Source organism: Lolium rigidum, chromosome 6 (assembly GCF_022539505.1).
Source record: "Lolium rigidum isolate FL_2022 chromosome 6, APGP_CSIRO_Lrig_0.1, whole genome shotgun sequence".
Lineage (NCBI taxonomy): Eukaryota > Viridiplantae > Streptophyta > Magnoliopsida > Poales > Poaceae > Lolium > Lolium rigidum.
Window position 1 is genome coordinate 124,281,076 of NC_061513.1, and position 18,223 is coordinate 124,299,298.

Genomic DNA, 18,223 nt, shown 5'->3' on the forward strand with positions numbered 1-18,223 from the left:
CCGCCGGCGCTGCTGCAAGGATGGGCCGGCGCGGAGCCGGGGCCAAGCGGGGCCTCTGCGGCGGTCTCTGCGCCGTCCTCGCCGCCGCCTTGGTCGTCTCTGCCGTCGTCATCCTCGGGGGTGGAGGTATGTATGTCAGTATGTGGAATCGTCGGTGTGCCGGTCTGCTCCGGGTGTCTGGTGGTTTCGCGGTTTCTTTCCTGTTGCCGTCCTAGTACTCCCGTCAGTATCACGCGTGTCTGAAACTCTGTATGCCAGAGTAGCTTGCTCATGCGTCAGAATTTTGGTGGGCTTGAGCTCTGCCGAAACCAAGAGCTTGGCGTTTGTTTCCTACTGCTCTAGTTTTTTTACCGTGATGAAAAATTGCTGTGTATACTCTGCGCGGCAATTCGAGTTATCGTTTGTGATTTTACAGCTGTCCAGAATGTAAGATCTGCTAGCATGATGCATACTAGTAGTACTATATAATACACGAGAGGCAGGAGATCTACTTATGTTACACATATATACAGTGAGATCGCTCAGTTTTATGTTCCAATCAGTACCTAGGTTAGTGTTGAGCTCTACCACAATGATCATCAGCGTGGCTAACCGTACTTTTAATTATCACTCCTTTAAAAATAGTTAGTTAGATGGCTTACCACATATGCCGCGTGTTAAGCTATCTAAACATAAGAAAGGAAGCGCTTATAAAAATACAGTACAATTATTGGTATATCAAATACTCCACAGCGGTCCAATATCTGGATGTACTATTGAGTATTGACCAAATAAATAATGATCATGTGCTTTGCCTTATTTAACTAATCAGATTTTCTGTTAGCACTTTGTTTTCATTGTTTATCAACTATATGTATACTCCCTCCAATCCATATTAATTGTCGCCACGATTTAGTACAGGGAGTACTATATATTATTCAGTAGCCAGATTGATTTAGCTGTATGTTCTATTTACTTTGTTTCTGAAGGTCATCAGGAATCTCATGCACCTGCCTTTGGTCGTAAAGTCCTCCTGTCCATAACAAGTGGCCATCCGCGGAACAACTTGGATAATATACTCCATCCTTCACAATTGCAAGCTCCGGGATTCCAAAGCTTAGGTCTGTAACTAAACTCGCATTCGGCCCAACGATTTGGATTATTTGTTGTTGTATAGCATGTGTGTATTTATAGTTTAAATGCAATTAATATTTTCTTTGCTAGGGCTAACTGCAAAATTATCAACATCAACTAGTACAGATGTTATCAAACAGCATGATCAATATGCATCCAGTCCAGGTGAATTGTTGTTCAGCACAATGCTGAACTCTACCTGTAACTATGCAACTGTAAAATCTAGTCTGGAATGACGATAACCTTTATTGCTGTATTCACAGGTCAGCATGTCTCTCCTTCACAAATGGTTTCTCCAACTCAAACTGGCAATCATCATCTTGAAGAACAAGTGCCTGCAGCTTCACCATTTCTTCCGGCTCAGCCACATCCTCCTCATCCTAAAATTTCTGTGAACACTCCAGCTGCTGCTGCACCTTTTCTACAACAGCCACCCTGGTGTATGACCTATTTGGATCTGCCTTATGTTCTCAATGTTGTAAACACTAGGTCATTATTTGTTTCTGTAGTTTCATATAAATTTACCTTTGACCAGCTTCTCAACCGCCTCCATCTCCACCTTCCACTGAAAGTCAATCAACACAGCCAGCTTCTTCATCCCATATCAATGGCCATTGTAAGATCGTCGGATATGATGTTATGCTATGTTATTGTTAGAGTACTTTATTAGCTGATGAAATGGATCTCATATTTACCTAACTCAGAATCTGTTGCCACCTGTCATTTCACATGGCAGCAGCTCCTTCGTCATTCCGTACCCCTCCAACTGGCCAGGACACACTTAGAGTACCAGTTGCCTCACCACTACCAAGCAGAAAAAATCCACCGCCGAAAGGTATAATTCTTCTTGTTATCTAGTCATCTAAGTTGTCGATATGTTTCATTTTTTCTCACCCAGATTATGTTGTAACCTTGGGGCTATATGGCAGTTGCACCACCAACGCCCATCTCCCCTGCATCCAGTCAGGATGGTGTATCAGTTGCTAGACCTCCACATAACCTACCAAGTCACAGCAGTTCACCACCAAAAGGTTCAGTCTCCCTGATTCAGTGCCAAATAATTATATATAGCATTTCTAAAGGAGCTATTTGCTTGGGAATAGGCACAAGGGAGACCAATCATCATTCTCCTCCTGCCACTCCACCTTTAACTTCAATGCACCAGGCCATTCAAATTCCCCCGCAACAGAGGCAGCGCCCACATTCGAATGGTACCGAACTCAATCATCTCATGATGTAGATTTTGTTCTCTTCATTTATGGACTCCAAATGTATGTCTGTTTCTCCATCACCAATCACTTTTGATGTCCATGAGACTAGCATGGTGTGCATGTTCCTGTATCTCCAGACCTTTAACCCGTCATCCTTTGCACACTAATACACTATCCAGACCTATACGGTGTAGCCTTCCCATTTAGTTGAATCTTAACAAAATTATTTTCTAGATTATAATATAAGCATATTTATGAGGTGAAGGTGCATGCCATTGGAGTTGCTTCCGATCCATTGCATTTAGTACCTTTAGACTATTCAGTTGAGAATTTTTGGAAATTTTTTTTTTGTTCTAAATTCAATCCCAATAGTGTATGTTCTATTTACTATTTAGGACCTTCTGTTCCTCCAGTAGTGAAATAGTGATGACTTCACAGGCAGTTTCTGCCCACCATCATATCTTACCCTCCTTTTCCTGCAAATAATCCACAAGCAGTATGCATCTCAACCAGTATTCAGACATAAAAATACATCTTCTAGGGAGTGGATATCACATATTTTGTTCTAACACATTGTGCAGGGCCAGCAGCTTCTCCAACAATCCGTCCTGCCAGCCATGGGAACACCAATGGTGTACCAGTTGCACCACCTTTGAAAGGAAGGGGTCACCATTCCTTACCTGTAAATAATACTCATGGGATGATCCATGGAGCTCCAGTTGTAGCACCTTTAAAGGGAAGGCATCACCGTTCCTTGCCTGTAAATGACTCATCTGTAAAAGGTGTCCAAACAACCATATGTACTAGGCTACAGCAACAATAAACCCATTGCTGTTAGTGAAATGATTCATGAATTTATATTGTACAGGACCTGTTGTTTCTCCCCCAAAATCTCCCAGCATCCATAGGAGAGGACATGTCATCCCAGTTGCTGCACCTCCAAAGGAACCTTCCAGCCATTTATCACCTGCAAATCATAAACACCGCAAAGGTATCCACAGTTTTGCATTGCAAAAATATATACAAATTAGTGAAATCACCTCAGTAAGTAATATTTGGTGCAGGTTCCTTTCCTGTCATAAGTCCTGCTCCACATAGAACCGATAATGCTTCTGCAACAAGCCATGGACATTCAGGTTTGGATCACAGTCCTGCTCCAGCACCTGTAGCCGTGTCCCGATCGAAAGGAAAAGAAGGAAATCCAGCATATGCTCCGCATCACCCTCATCAATATCATTCACCTTCATATTCTCCAGGTTAGCTGTGTTAATTTAAGGAAAAAAGTAACAACTGTTATTTTGAACTTCGTAATAAATATGGCTGTGTGCATCACTTGATGCAGAGACTGGGGTTATAGTCTTATACTTCAAAAAAGTTGTGTTAATTTTAGGAAGATATATGTGATAATTAACAACTGTCTGACGTCCTTGAGAACTGAGACATGCCATGGCATTGATAAGTACACATGCGAAGTTTATCATTGCTCTAGTATGAGCATTTGACCGTGCATATTAGTCATGCAGGTCCACAGTTTCGCATCCTGCATTAAATTTGTCGAAAAATATCTTCTTTCTCTATTTATGATGAATCCAATAGGGCCAGAATTAATCTAGATTTACGTGACTGTAATATCAACTAGTTGAATTTCCCATGGAATAGTGCGGCAAGATACTTTAATTTTTATTTGCTACATGAATTTTTTGGGGACCATACAAGGTGCTCTGCCATTCATGTACCAGGGATAGAGTAACAAATATGTACAAGAAACAAAAGGCCTATCTACACTGTGTATTAAAAAAATGTTATTTTATTCGTGATACAACTATAATAGATCCAACTCATATCTGATTGTTGTTACAGTTTGGACTCTATACCTACTGTAAAAGAGGGTGTGGATTCTCTACCTTTATAAAAAAAAATGTAGATCATTCTATTTTTCCTCCGATTAACGCAATAATTTCTAGAACTTGAAAATAGATGTGCTATTTTCCGCTTAATGAATGGTAAAAGATGTATAATTTAAGTAACTATATGTAATATTATAATCTTTATTCGGTATATTTATGCCTATGCAGAACCTGCTCTACCGCCTGACAGTCCTGCATATAAAAAGCCCAGGGCTTTGGCACCAACACCAAGTCATTCCTTGCCGCCTCCACCTCCAAATTCGTGTATGATATGGATACATTTTGTGCCTGAATTTATCAATTCAATGTTCTGTGCATTCAATTTTACTCAGCTGATAGCTTTTGAGTACTTATCGCCCAGTTGTGATTGATTCATCAATTTTCTTTTCATTGTTAGACTGCACGCCATTATATTGTCAAGACCCTCTGACCAATAGTCCTCCTGGAACAACATGTCGCTGTGTATTGCCAATAAAACTTGAGCTTCATTTAGGTATACCACTGTACACGTTCTTTGGATTGGTCGCAGAACTTGCACAAAATATTGCATCTGGCGTGTTCATGAAGCAAGTTCAAGTTCGCATTATGGGAGCAAATGCAGCAACTGAAGACCCTGAGAAGACAGCTGTCCTTATTGATCTTGTTCCGTTGGGAGCAAGATTTGACAATACGACAACACTTTCAGTATTTGAAAGGTTTTGGCACAAACAGGTTATCATAAACCCTATGCATTTTGGAAGCTATGATGTGTTATATGTTCTTTACCCAGGTGAGAGTTCATTGTAGCTCTTCTTGTGTTACTCCACTTACCGGTTTCCTTGTGTTAACATCCTCTTGCCTATCTTGATGTTTTTTTATCGATATTTGATTTGATCCTTGAATCGCTTGTTTATTGTTCAGATCTAGTTCATTTGACACTCGTTTTCTCTATTGATAATGGTCATGGTACTTTGTTTCATCTACTCATGCAGGTCTTCCTTCGTCACCACCACCAGCTCCTGGAAGTCTGAACAACGGTCTTAGCAATGTAAATGATCCAAGGTTACGCCCATTTGCTGTTGATGTAGGAAACCACAGAGAAAGGAAAAGTAGGGGCATAATTGTGATAATTGTTCTATCAAGTATTTTCGCTTTTATTTTATGTGCTGGAGCTGCATTGGTGATTTATTTCAAGCTTAGAAACCACAATCTTTTGACCGAAGCTTCACTTACACCAGCAAAGCCTGCAGGTAGCAACACATTCTTTCTATCGATTATTCCTGTTTTTTTACCATTCCATGGGGCACCATTGAAGAAAATAGAGAAATTAAGCTTGTTGAATCTCTTTCGCAAAAACATAATGCCTTTTTTTTGCATGGAACCGTGAACTAGTCCCTCCTTCTGAGTGTATAAGGCATGTGTTTAAGTCCTCAATTTGACCAACGAATGTGTTATATGCCACAAAAAGTATATCATTGAATTTGTGTTCGAAAGAAGTTTCTATTGGTATACTTTTTGTCGCGTATAACTCATATTTCATCGGTCAAATTGATAATCTTAAAATATGTGCGAGCCTTATACACCAGGAAGGAGGGAGTACCTGGTTATACGTTGTACTCTACCATTTGTGTTTAGCATAGCTGTTTAGGGAACGGGAATGGTAGAACATCTTTTCCATGCATGCATTCTGAGAACTTGAAGCCACTTTTCATGCATTTGTGTAGCAAGCTAATCCACTTAAGATGAATCTTCTGTTTTTAGCTTTCAGAAGCTGATAAGTTCTGTTTTTATGTTTTTGTTGCTGAAAATTATCTGTTTGTGAAAGAATAAGACTTCTATTTCATCGTTAACTGGTCAAAGCACTTAGAACTGCTTTGAGCAAAGTTTTAAGGGGCTAAAGCTACAAAAATAACATTAAACGCTGATTTTCTTTCTTTTCTGTATTTCCTCATCAATGCTTGCATTGGAAATGCAGGTCCTGGTTCTGCAGTAGTTGGGAGTAGGCTAGAAAGCAGACCTATTTCGGCATCACCATCATTCAGCTCTAGTATAGTGGCATATAAAGGATCAGCAAAACTGTTCAGTTTAGTTGACATGGAAAGAGCTACACAGACATTTGATGAGTCCAGGATAATCGGCGAGGGCGGTTTTGGACGTGTTTATGAAGGTATTCTTGAGGATGGAGAAAGGGTTGCTATCAAAGTTCTTAAGAGGGATGATCAGCAAGGTACGCGGGAATTTTTGGCTGAGGTTGAGATGCTCAGCCGATTGCATCACAGGAACTTGGTTAAGTTGATAGGTATATGCACAGAGGAGCATATGCGATGTTTGGTGTATGAGCTTGTTCCGAATGGAAGTCTGGAATTTCACTTGCACGGTAAGATTTTGTTCATGTTGCCACCAGAGCTTCAGTTTGCTACTACTTCATCTAGTCTATTTCTTCTTGGAGTTAGATGCATTAGATTAGCCAGGCACTTCATTTAAAAGAAAATTTCATATATATCTTCTACATTTCCTAGTGTTATAGTGCTTTTGCTCCTGGGTGCATATGCTCCCTTTATTTAAACTGCATTTTAAACATATATTAAAATATTAAAAAAAATCAAAACAAAATGTTGCGCGTACATCTCAACATCATGAAGTCGTTTCAGAAAAAAGTGAATTGTTATGTGGCTTATGCAAAAAAGACAAAAATCGATGCTAACATAAGGCTTTTTACTAGGCTTTTGTCTGTCTTTTTTGCACAGGCCACAAAAATTATCATTTTACTATGAAACTTAAGTGATGACATAGAATGCGCAGATATACGGGCTAAATTTTGTCTCCAAATTTTTTAATATTTTGAAATTCGTTTTTTGGATAAAGGGAGCATATGCACCTGGGATCAAAAGTGCATTTCCGAGTGCACCTGGGATCAAAACTTGATAAGACATATTGAAACTGATATGCTAAGACATGATATATATTTACTAGGTTCCATACTTCCATTATATTCTCCAAACCTACATTTTCAAACTCATGGTACTTCTCATGGGTTGCGTAGTATATATCTGTTACTCAATTAGAAAACTTTGATAAAATGGACCTGCAAACTCCTGAAAACAAGTTATGTTAATGACTCCAAGCAGGATCAGATAAGTACACTGCTGTGCTTGATTGGGATGCTAGGCTTCAAATTGCGCTTGGTGCAGCACGTGGTCTTGCTTATTTGCACGAAGATTCAAGTCCTCGTGTTATACACCGTGACTTCAAGTCAAGTAACATTTTGTTGGAACATGACTTTACCCCCAAGGTTTCAGACTTTGGCTTAGCCAGAATTGCTCTGGGCGAGGGGAACGAGCATATTTCAACTCGGGTTATGGGAACGTTTGGGTAAGCTGGATGTGAAATTATTATCCTAACTCTTTCATAGTTGATTAAATATCCTTGGCATATTCTAAACTTATGAAGGTTTCTTTTTAGGTATCTTGCTCCTGAGTATGCAATGACTGGACATCTTCTAGTAAAGAGTGACGTCTACAGCTACGGCGTTGTCCTTCTAGAGCTTCTTACTGGCAGGAAACCTGTAGATATGTCAAGGCCTCCGGGGCAAGAAAACTTGGTCGCGTGGGCTTGTCCATTTCTGACAAATAGGGATGGTTTGGAAACACTCATCGATGTTTCCCTTGGAAGTGGTATCCCATTTGACAGCATTGCAAAAGTCGCAGCAATCGCTTCGATGTGTGTTCAGCCTGAGGTGGATCAGCGCCCATTTATGGGAGAGGTTGTTCAAGCCTTAAAGTTGGTATGCAAAGAAGGTAGCGAGTTCAATGAGTCGAGAAGTTTTAGTCGAGATATGCATATCCAAGATGCCGAGATTATGAGTAGATCAAGTCTGGATATGGATGTAGGCCCAGTGCTATCTACCGAGCAGTTTGCTGCATCAGCACGTTATGATACGCTGGACGCCTCTGGTTCTTTTCGGCGGTATTCGAGTTCAGGTCCTCTGAAGGTGGGTAAAGCTGAACGAAATAGGGAGAGAGGCTTATCAACAGGTAGCTCAAGTGAACACTGTGGTCTACAACGATTTAGGATAGATTCGGAGTAGTCAACATGTAGGCTCCTTTTGATGACCTGGGCAATGAAGAATACACATGGCTTATTTTGTGCAAGCCAGACTTCATATCTGCTGCAAAATGTATCTCAGAATCGGGAACGAAGTCAAAAAACGGTGTACAGATGAGGAGTGACCACCGGTGCTACGGTGGTGGCAATGGTGCTTGGCCTGGCACACGTAGTGACTGTGCGGCAGTCTAGTCCTTTTTGCTGACTAACTGCATCCAGGGGTGGAACTGAACAACATAAGGAGAAAATTTTGTTTGACCATCTATGTACAGTGTAGTTTGCAGAGGAGTAGGCTAAAGCGCTTAGCCGGTTCTTCTGCAAGTCCTTGTGTGGACTAAAGAAAAAAAAAGGAGGATGACACATCGAAAGTGTCGGACGCCCGTGCTTTGCCACGGCTTCTCAATTTTATTTCTTTGGTGCACATGTAAATATGATGCACGTGAAAGTTTGCATAGCTACATAGTAGTATGAGATATTTAAAATTCCACTTTCCTCAAAGTGTATTTCGGAAAAAGGAATATGTGAGCTTATGTATAGAAATGAATGAACCAACTATTAATCTCTTGTAATGTTTAAAATAGCCGGCTACAGGATATAGCCGCGGCCTCCCAAAACAGCTATAGCTCTGGCTATAGCTGGCTATTTAAGGATTTTAACACCTTTTAGCGGGCTAATGCAGTTAGCCGCACCTTGCGGAAAAGGCTATAGCTATAGCCGGCTATTTTAAACTATATATTACTGAGTTCAACTAGCTAATGCAGAACCCTTAAATCATGCAAAAAAATCTCAATCATTCAAGCGAATCAACGAATCAACAAACTTGATTCATAATTCTAGCATGTTGCTCGATTTACTAGAGAATAGGGGAATTGTCTAATCATGGAAGCATTCTTGAATGATGAAGGTATTACATAGTCGCCCGTTTTAGGATGAGCCGCTTTGAAAGTTTAGCTTGACAAGATCATGTAATGGGATTATTGGATTGAGCCATGCACATCAAACCTAAAACAAAAATACCATATTAGCCAGAAGCTGAAATTCCGTTTGCACGTATATTCTGCCGGAAAACTCTATTTCTGTTTCGATTTTATAAAATTCTGTTTTCATTTTCGTATTTTCATTCTATTTCTGTTTTTTCCACGGAAAGGTGGAAATTTTCGCTCCATTTTCATCCCTTTTGGCTGCACATCCAAAAAATCACAAACATCTTGACAGGACCTTGCGTACTACAGTACTTCCTCCGTTTTATAATTTTTATCATGAATTTAAAATAAAACCATGACACGAATTTTGGAACAGAGGAAGTACATCAACGAAGTTGCACATCCAACAAAGGTCACAAGATACCCCTATACGTTCTTGCCTTTTCTTGACGCAAAACCAGTAACACTGCGGTTTAGCTTCGGCTTCGGCTCCAAAGTTGGCCAAGACCACAAACCAATAACGCAATCCACGGAAAATGGAGCCACGACATGCTGACATGTATCCGCAATGATGTTTCTTAGTTCTAGGTTAGTGTAGCCCTAGAGTCGATTCGATCCCCAATCCTTGTTGGATCATCACGGATCTGACACCGCGGCAAGATCCCCTTGTCTCTCCTCTTTAACTCCGAGCGACGGCAGCAGCAGCGAAGCGCGTCGAAGGGAATCCGTACTCACCCGTAGTGTGGCGGCGCACTTGCCCGCGGCGACGCGAGGACGAGGGCGACTCCGATTCTCCGGTGATAAAGGTATCAGGGGGTTATTAGTGTGAAAATAGTGTGCTTCTCTCCACGCTCTTTTATCTGTTGTGATAGGCTTGCACCCGTAGCTTGGAGGCCAGGCTCAGAATCATCCTGGCATTTTACTGTGTCACAAGCTCAAACTTCCCCGTACTGGTGTTACAGACGTCGATGTGTACAAATCCTACAGATCACATAATAATCTGATATAGAACTAAAAGATTCGTTAAGCATTGGCTGTGTTTGATCTCTTGAGCTCTACTGCTAATGCCCTTAATGACTGCAGCTTCAACTAGTTAGCAAAAAAAGGTGCAGCTTCAACACACCATGCATCACACACAAAAAAGACACACTTGCATAGTGAATCTCCATATTTCCATATTATTTTATTCACACGTCTCTAAATAATAGGGGAGTATACAGCTTTTGTGAAAATTGAATCATATGTATCATTTTCACTTTAATCACTTCATCAACTGCAAGGAGCAGTAAAGGTTTCAAACGATTCAGATGGATGCATCGAGCTAGTTCAGATATACAATCTCGTTAGGAACAGGGTAACACAAATATCACACTATTCTTCTGTACTAATAATACTTTGCCCCTCAATGTAGGCAACACCAATCTTTGCAATCTTTGGATGATCAAGTTCTTCATCGAGACACCGCTGAGTTAGGCGAGGACTGCACTTAGATATGGATAATCTCATCAGTGAAGCTGGCAACCCGTTTGCTGGCAATGCCTGAATAGCGGGACAGTTCTCTACACACAGCTCCTCCAATGAAGGCAGAGTGTAGAGGTTTTCGGGAAGCTCACACAGTTCCCTGCAGTTCCTAATGCTGAGGGTGTGCAGCTTCTCCAGCCATTCAAATTCCAATGAACCATCAAAGAATGCGTGACTTCCGTCAATCTCAAGTATCTCAAGAGAATGAAGCTTGTCAAACATGCTCAATCTCACAAACAATGTGTTCTCCAATTGAAGACTGTACACATTGAACAGGGAGCTTAGCCAGTCCAAAGGTTCAATCTTGCTGCCTTGATCAGCGCTTACATGCGAGCAGCCACTGATCTTTAGTGTCCACAATGAGAAGAGGAAAGGGTACTCGTCCACCCATCCACCCTGCGCAATGAAGCACTCGCTGATCTCCAGTGTTCGCAATGATGCATGGAACTTGTCGATGAGCAGCTTTGGGCAGTCATATAGCGAGAGGTCCCTCAATGCAGTGAGATCTTTGAATCCGTCGGCCAGATCACAGATAATGTTGTCACAGCTCTTGATTGACAGAACCTCAAGAGAGCGTAGGAGGTGCTGCTGCTGAAGAAGTCCTGATCCTAGGGACCTTAGTTTGTCGCAGTGATGTATTTTTAATGTGGTGAGCCCTGATGTCCATCTACCTTCTTCTGATGTTGACATCTCTTCTTCTGATGATTGCTTCTCATGAATCATTGGCAGAATATGAAGACCAACATTCTCAATGATCATGATAGCAAGTGAAAGGGGGACATCTGGAAAGGTTGTCAGGTCAGGGCAATTCCTTATCTCTAGCTTGCACAGGCAGGGAAATGTTATGTTTCTTGTTGATTTGCCTCTCGACCATCCAGTGAAATGCAAAGCGTCTTCGATAACGAGCCTTTTGAGTTTTGGGAACAATTCTGCATCAGATGGTTGAGGAACAGCACCCATTTCCTTAATAGAATGCATCTTTCTGATCTCAAGAACCTCAAGGCAAGGCATCTCATGGAAGGGAGGTAGGCTCTCCCAGTTCATGCAATCTGATAAGTACATAGATGTCGCATTTGACAGTGAACATGAGGTCTTCAGCATCCATGATGGAGATCTGATTCCTGTGTAGCCCGTAATTTTCAGAACCTTCACATTCTCATGTGGCTGCAAGCACTCAAGTACCTCTTCATCGATGGGAATATCTTTGCTTTCACCCGTAGAGTTAGCCCAAGACAGGTGTAGTTTGTCCAGGTGCTTCATTCCTTTCAGGATACCCTTCTTGAACTCACTTACATCACACTGACGCAGATTTTCAATGTGAAGTGCGCCTCTGAGTTGCATCATTTGTCGTAAGGCAATGAGTTGCGTGCTCCTGCCAACACGGAGTGCCTCCAACTCTTGCAGATTTGAGAGATTTTGTATGTCAGGTATGTGCGAAAGAAATAGTGCACTTGCATGAAGATGCCTCAGGTGAATCAAACTGGAAGTGCCATTGGGAGGATGGAGGTAACGAGAATTGCACTTGACATCCAGCACCTGAAGTAGGTGGAGCTGGCACACTGTCTCTGGAAGTTCAGTGATGCTGTTCCTGGACAGATTGAGATACCGGAGGTGTCGGACCAGGCCAATCTCAGCAGGAAGAAATGTAATGTTTGCACATGATAAGCCAAGAACTCTCACACTCTTTGCGATTGAGAAAATCTCAGCTAAAACTTCCAAAAAGTCATCCGAGTCACTGAAATCTGCGAAGAACAGAATTGTACGAACCCGCTGAAGGAAATGGTTTTCAGAGGAAGGTGAGAGCTGCAACGCCAAATCCATCTTCAACTTCAGCAGGTTGTTAGTCCTGATTGTCAGGTGACGAACTTCTTGTGGCACTTTTCCTGAGCTCTCAGTAACCATGTAACATTGGTTCGCCGAGACCGCTTGCGATAGCTTCTGCATCATATTGTGCATGACGTATCTGTTTCTTCCCAGAGGCTGAAAGAAGCATCGTTCAGCAAGTTCATCAAATAACTCGTCAGCGACATCCTCCAGTCTTGCTGCACGGTCATCAGAATATATCAGCCCCTGTGCTATCCACATCTGCTCCAATTCTTCCTTTCTGAACACATAGTCATCTGGAAACACTGCACAATATGCGAAACACTGCTTGAGGCGGGGATCGAGGTGCTGGTAGCTCAGCCACAATGCTGGCGAGATCCCGCCGATTTGTTGCTGTTCCCACAAGGTATCATCCAACACATTTTTCCAGTGGCCTTCTTCGCCCTGCCGGAAGTATAGTGAGCGCCCAATGAGACGTGCTGGTAATGGAGAGCAGTCCAATTTCTTGGCTATTTCATACGCGATTTGCTCTATCGGTGACAGCTCCTCCTCCTCCTCTTCAAGGTCCTCCCATTCATCCCCCAGCGGAGTGCAATCTTCGCTCTCATCCGCACTCCCAAATGCAAAATGCTTGAACATCTTCCAGTAGTCATCGAATGCCAGAGGGCTGAGGATCAGTGAGGGCATTGTGCCTAATGCGGTGGCAGCACTTTCGGATCGAGTCGTCACCATGATCAAGCTCCTTCGAGCAGCTTGCTGCAGCACCTCCATTAGATCTCTCCACTGGGCATCGCTGACATCTGTGACACCGTCGAGCACGAGCAAGATCCTCTTGCCGGTCAACTGCTCCAGCAGAAGCTCCCTGATGTCTTTGGTGTCATGGGCATCTCCTGCAAGCGGATGCACCATCTGAACCATGAGCTGCTTGCTGACCAGGAGTGTGCCAGAGACTTGCACCCACATACGCACGGGGAACTCGGCCTTGATGATCTCATGGTGGAAGATGAGCTGCGTGAGCGCCGTCTTGCCAATACCCTCGGCGCCGACAACAGGGAGGACGCCAACCCCGAGGCGGTAGTGCAGATCGTCGCCGAATCTCACCTTCTTGACGATTTGATCCACCTCAGCCTCCCTCCCGAAGATGTCGTACATATCACGTGCTGCTCCTGATGCTGCATCCCCTGGCTTCACTGAAAGGATGGTGGCATAGTTCTTCCGTGGCACGACGTGCTCGTACATGGACGTGCACCTGTACGCGGCTTGTGCCAACTTCTCGAATGCCTCTCCTAGGCCGCCCAGGTCGACGCTGCTCTTCTTGTTGCTTGAGGATCTCCGGCGAGAGCTGGCGGCGCTACCACTGCTAGAAGCTGCTGTTCTGGGTGGGCTGAAGCAGAGAAAGAACCTCATAGGGCTGCGTGGCTTCCTCGAGGCGCCGACGACGGAGGCAGGTGAACCGGCGTTTGAACCGGGTTCGCTGCCTCCTGCCATGCCGACCTGGAGCTGGAGAAGAGCGCGCTCAAGGTCGTCGAGGGCGTCGTCGGCGGAGTAGGCAGCGTTGAGCAAGTCTTGGACGGGCCGCTGGGTGAAGTCGATGGCGCCAGCGTCGGCCGCGTCGAGCAAAAGCCACACAGACGTGAGGAGCCCCTCGAGGCGGCGCAGGTGACCCACCGCAGCTCCGTCTAGCTCGGACAGCAGCTCGATGCCTTTGCGGATTAGACGGGCGAGCACGGCGGCTACGAATGCCGACGCCGACCACCCGACCGTCGCCTCGAGCTTATGCGGTGGCGCCATTGTTGATTGAATATGGATGTTCTTGGCGGAAGTGTATGTGTGGGCGGATGATCGACAATGATCGAATATGGAGTACTAGTATTTCTCATTCACAAAACCAATTTCTGAACTTTTTCTCAGAGAGCTGAATGGTGGGTCTGCGAAATGGTATGATTAATTCGATGGAAGGAGCAAATGTTGCTATGGTCGCCACGTCTTTTGACTTTCTCGCCGGTTGACAGACGACGTGCGTGCACGCACGCTGATGATCGGGTATTGTACATTTGTACCAATACAATACAAGAAATGTCAGAATAGTAGTAGCCAGTTGGAAGGTTAGCCAAGACAAAATCTTTTGTTGTGAAAAAGACAAAATCAAGTTGAAGTGCGCATTAAGTAATCTCAAACTAATAAAAGGTGCCTCCACGTCGTCCCTTGGGCGCCATGGGAGGCAACCAGCCTAGCGCCTCCTCCTGCACTTCTCGTCGTGCGTGTGTAGCTCTAAGCTGCTGTGAAGATTTCCCTCGCAGTCTAGACGACCCAGCAAAGGGTCGCTCAATGTATTTTAGTTGTTCGGAGCTAAGTTCTAACAGGCTGAAAAGTTATGTATCACCTGATGGTACTGACCCGGACTTTTGGCTCTCGGGTGCAGGCGCACCCTATATACTCTAAAAAACGTAGTAATTTTAAATAAAGTCAAAAAAAATTAGAATCCTTTTGGGAATCAAAGATAATCAAGTATTATACTCGTATAAATTTGTTTGGCCAAAAAATGTTTCACATTGACTTCAGGCAAAAAAAAAAACAAATCTATGACGAATATAGCGTGAATAGTACTTTAATATAGGACCTTCAAGTCTGTTTTTTTCACCCAGGAAACAAGAGAAGTTATTCCATGGTGAATCTTTCGTATACGAGTACAATACATGATCATCTTTGATTCCCAAAAACATTTGAATTTTTTGACCTTTTTCTGAATTATTATATATTTTTTCTATATAGGGTGCGCTTGCTCCCAGGTTCACCCATGCAATTTCGCTGATGGTACAGACTATAAAGTTGCAAAATCACCACAATGACTGGATCCGTTATTGAGTTGGGTCACGATATTCTAGTTTTCCAGCTAGTTTTTATCCCCTTTTTTGTTTGGATGATTGGAGGACACCATTTTGCTTTTTCCCAGCAATTTTTATGCCGTGTTATAAGACAAATTCTGCTCAACACATCACACGCGAACTATGTCTAATTATGTTGCCTTAGACACATTCCTTCCATCGCTTGTTCGTAGCCATACATGTCATCTTATAAAAAAACAGAGACAACCATTGCCTGATCTCATTGATTAAGAAGAATTAGATTTCCTAGTTAATTATCTAAAAACGAGGCTAAAAATGCACCACATGACCACATTGGGCACCCGCATGAAGCACACACCCTTTGTCGAGAAGAAAAACCAACGTCGAGTGTAATCGTCATGACTCTTCATCGAGCCACCGACTTCGACGACCACAGAGGGAGCCCTCGTCTCAACTGACCCCAAAAACCATGTTGTCACATGTCAAACAGTCTGACCCAACGCATCAAGGAACAGGCAGAGAAAGTTGCAAACCTTGCACCGATGAAATATACACAAGCTAAGAGCATTTTCACCGGTGAGCCCTATAATATGTCCGGTATCAGCATATGGGGCGCATCGGTGGTAGTATATGTGCTATGGGAAAGTGTGTTCTACATCGGTGATCTCTATACCACAGCTCCAATAGCACATGGATGCAGTTAAAGAAAAGTAAGTGGGGATAGAAAAAGTAAGAGAGGGGAGAATCTTTGGAGGGACTGTCACTGCATATGGGCCGATTAGTATCTTAGTAGGAATGTTAGCTAAGACAAAATCTTCTTTTGTGAAAAAAGACAAAATCAAGTTGAAGTGCGCATTAACTAATCCGCCAAAACAAAGGTGCCTCCACGTCGTCCCTTGGGCGACATGGGAGGCAACCAGCCTAGCGCCTCCTTCTGCACTTCTAGTTCGTGCGTTTGTAGCTAGCTGTTGTGAAAATTTCCCTCTCAGTGTAGACGACGCAGCAAAGAGTTTAAACATTTTCCCAATTTTCTGCTAGTTTCGTCGCCATTACCTGGAGTTCTACTGTGTGTCTCAATGAGTGACAACATTTGCCCAATTTTCTGCTGGAACGTCCGCGGCTTAAACAACCCTGCACGCCGCCTTGCTGTTTGCGAGCTCGCAACCTCTGCTAGGGCCGTGATCCTTTGTCTACAAGAGACAAAGCTAGACCTAATCAACGACTCTCTTGCCTGCGAAATAGCTGGACCCTCCCGACGCTCCTTCTTTTCCTCCCGGCCGACGGAACAAGAGGAGGCGTAGCGCTCTTCTGGGATCCCTCCATCGTCCACATCACCAACCCGTCCATCCGACAGTTTTCAATCTCAGCATCGGTCACCATCCTGAGTTCCGGCGCCTCGTTCACCCTGTCAACCGTGTACGGGTCAGCGGAGGATGCAATCAAACCAACTTTCCTGCAAGAAATGAAGGATCTCGTGCCGTCCGCCGGAGAGCCGTGGCTCATCGCGGGGGATTTTAATCTAATCTACGAAGCACGCGACAAGAACAACGACAACCTCTGTAGACGCCTCATGGGACAGTTCAGAGCGGCCCTTAATCAGGCTGAGCTGTTTGAGCTTCGCTGCTCCAACAGGAAATTTTCCTGGAGCAATGAAAGAGAGCTGCCCACCCTGGTAAACCTTGACCGCATTTTCTGCAATGCGGCCTGGGATGCCATCTTCTCCCCATGGGCTGTTCAGGCCCTCTCTACTTCACACTCAGATCACTGCCCCTGATGCTATCCGGACTCAACACCCCTCCGCGCAAGGCACGCTTCCGTTTCGAAAACTTTTGGCCGCGTCACGAGGGCTTCCAGGAAACGGTGAATACGGCCTGGCACGAGCACGTCTTGGCTAGAAACCCGCTCGCACGGCTGCGGATCAAGTTGGGCCGTGCTAGCCGCGCCCTACGCCGATGGAGCAAAGAGCTCTTTAGCGACAACAAGCTGCAGCTGCACCTTGCCATGGAGATAGTTCTCCGGCTGGATGAGGCTCAGGACTCCCGCGCCCTGTCCACTCCTGAATTCCGCCTAAGAAAGGCATTGAAGCTCAGGATTTTGGGCCTCGCCGCCGTCGAGAGAGCTAGGCGGCACCAACAATCCCGTCAAGTGTGGCTCAAAGAGGGCGACGCGAACACCCGCTTCTTCCATCTCAAGATCAATGCTAGGCGCCGACGCAACTTCATTCACCAATTTAGCTCTGAATCCGGGGTCCATATCACACACGGCGATAAGGAGAAAGCCCTGCATGATCATTTCTCGCAGGTCCTTGGCACGCCAGCAGACCGGTCTCGCTCGTTCGTGTGGCATGACTTGGACCTGCCGACCTTGCCCCCTGCGGGCATCGACAATCCCTTCTCGATGACCGAGATTTGGGAAGCTGTCAAGGACTCGCCAGCCGAGAAAGCGCCCGGGCCGGATGGCTTCACCGGGGTCTTCTATAGGAAATGCTGTCCGACGATCAAATGGGACATCATGGCAGCCTTCAACCACCTTTACCGCATGGCCGGTGGTAATTTTGCCGCTCTCAACTCCGCCTTCATCTGCCTCATTCCAAAAAAAGAACAGGCCCTCTCCGTCAACGACTTTCGGCCAATCAGCTTGCTACACTCCTTCGCCAAGCTCTTCTCAAAGGTTCTGGCAAGGAGGATCACACCCCTTATGGGGGACTTGATCTCACATGCCCAAAGTGCTTTCTTGAAGTCAAGATGCATCCACGACAACTACCTCTTCGTCAGCAACCTCGCCCGCGCCCTCCA

The 18,223-nt window shown here is 44.4% G+C and overlaps 2 protein-coding genes across 3 annotated transcripts; one reads left to right on the top strand and one right to left on the bottom strand.

The window, feature by feature from the left end:
- Positions 1 to 969: 969 nt before the first annotated feature.
- LOC124659399 (receptor-like serine/threonine-protein kinase ALE2) lies at positions 970 to 8,879 on the top strand. Of its 2 annotated transcripts, none has more exons than XM_047197283.1 (16): positions 970 to 1,100; positions 1,204 to 1,278; positions 1,377 to 1,553; positions 1,649 to 1,729; positions 1,850 to 1,948; positions 2,043 to 2,144; positions 2,217 to 2,324; positions 2,906 to 3,106; positions 3,193 to 3,315; positions 3,389 to 3,580; positions 4,400 to 4,495; positions 4,629 to 5,000; positions 5,203 to 5,460; positions 6,186 to 6,587; positions 7,339 to 7,582; positions 7,673 to 8,879. In XM_047197283.1, exons 3-16 carry the CDS (start codon positions 1,400 to 1,402, stop codon positions 8,295 to 8,297), a joined length of 3,057 nt encoding a protein of 1,018 aa, XP_047053239.1. In that variant the 5' UTR covers positions 970 to 1,100; positions 1,204 to 1,278; positions 1,377 to 1,399; the 3' UTR covers positions 8,298 to 8,879. The 2 variants fall into 2 exon arrangements, with proteins under 2 accessions (XP_047053239.1, XP_047053240.1); XM_047197284.1 differs by having other exon boundaries at positions 1,853 to 1,948.
- A 1,729-nt stretch (positions 8,880 to 10,608) lies between these two features.
- LOC124668579 (putative disease resistance protein At3g14460) lies at positions 10,609 to 14,403 on the bottom strand. Its single transcript, XM_047205688.1, has one exon. The coding sequence runs from the start codon at positions 14,371 to 14,373 to the stop codon at positions 10,609 to 10,611; it is 3,765 nt and encodes a 1,254-aa protein (XP_047061644.1). The 5' UTR covers positions 14,374 to 14,403.
- Between the last annotated feature and the right edge of the window lie 3,820 nt (positions 14,404 to 18,223).

Coding starts and splice junctions, on each gene's coding strand:
- LOC124659399 (XM_047197283.1), top strand. CDS start 1,400: ATGGTTTCTCCAACTCAAACTGGCAATCATCATCTTGAAGAACAAGTG. Junction 2,145..2,216: donor CAGCAGTTCACCACCAAAAG/GTTCAGTCTCCC, acceptor GCTTGGGAATAG/GCACAAGGGAGACCAATCAT. Junction 3,581..4,399: donor TTCACCTTCATATTCTCCAG/GTTAGCTGTGTT, acceptor ATGCCTATGCAG/AACCTGCTCTACCGCCTGAC.
- LOC124668579 (XM_047205688.1), bottom strand. CDS start 14,373: ATGGCGCCACCGCATAAGCTCGAGGCGACGGTCGGGTGGTCGGCGTCG.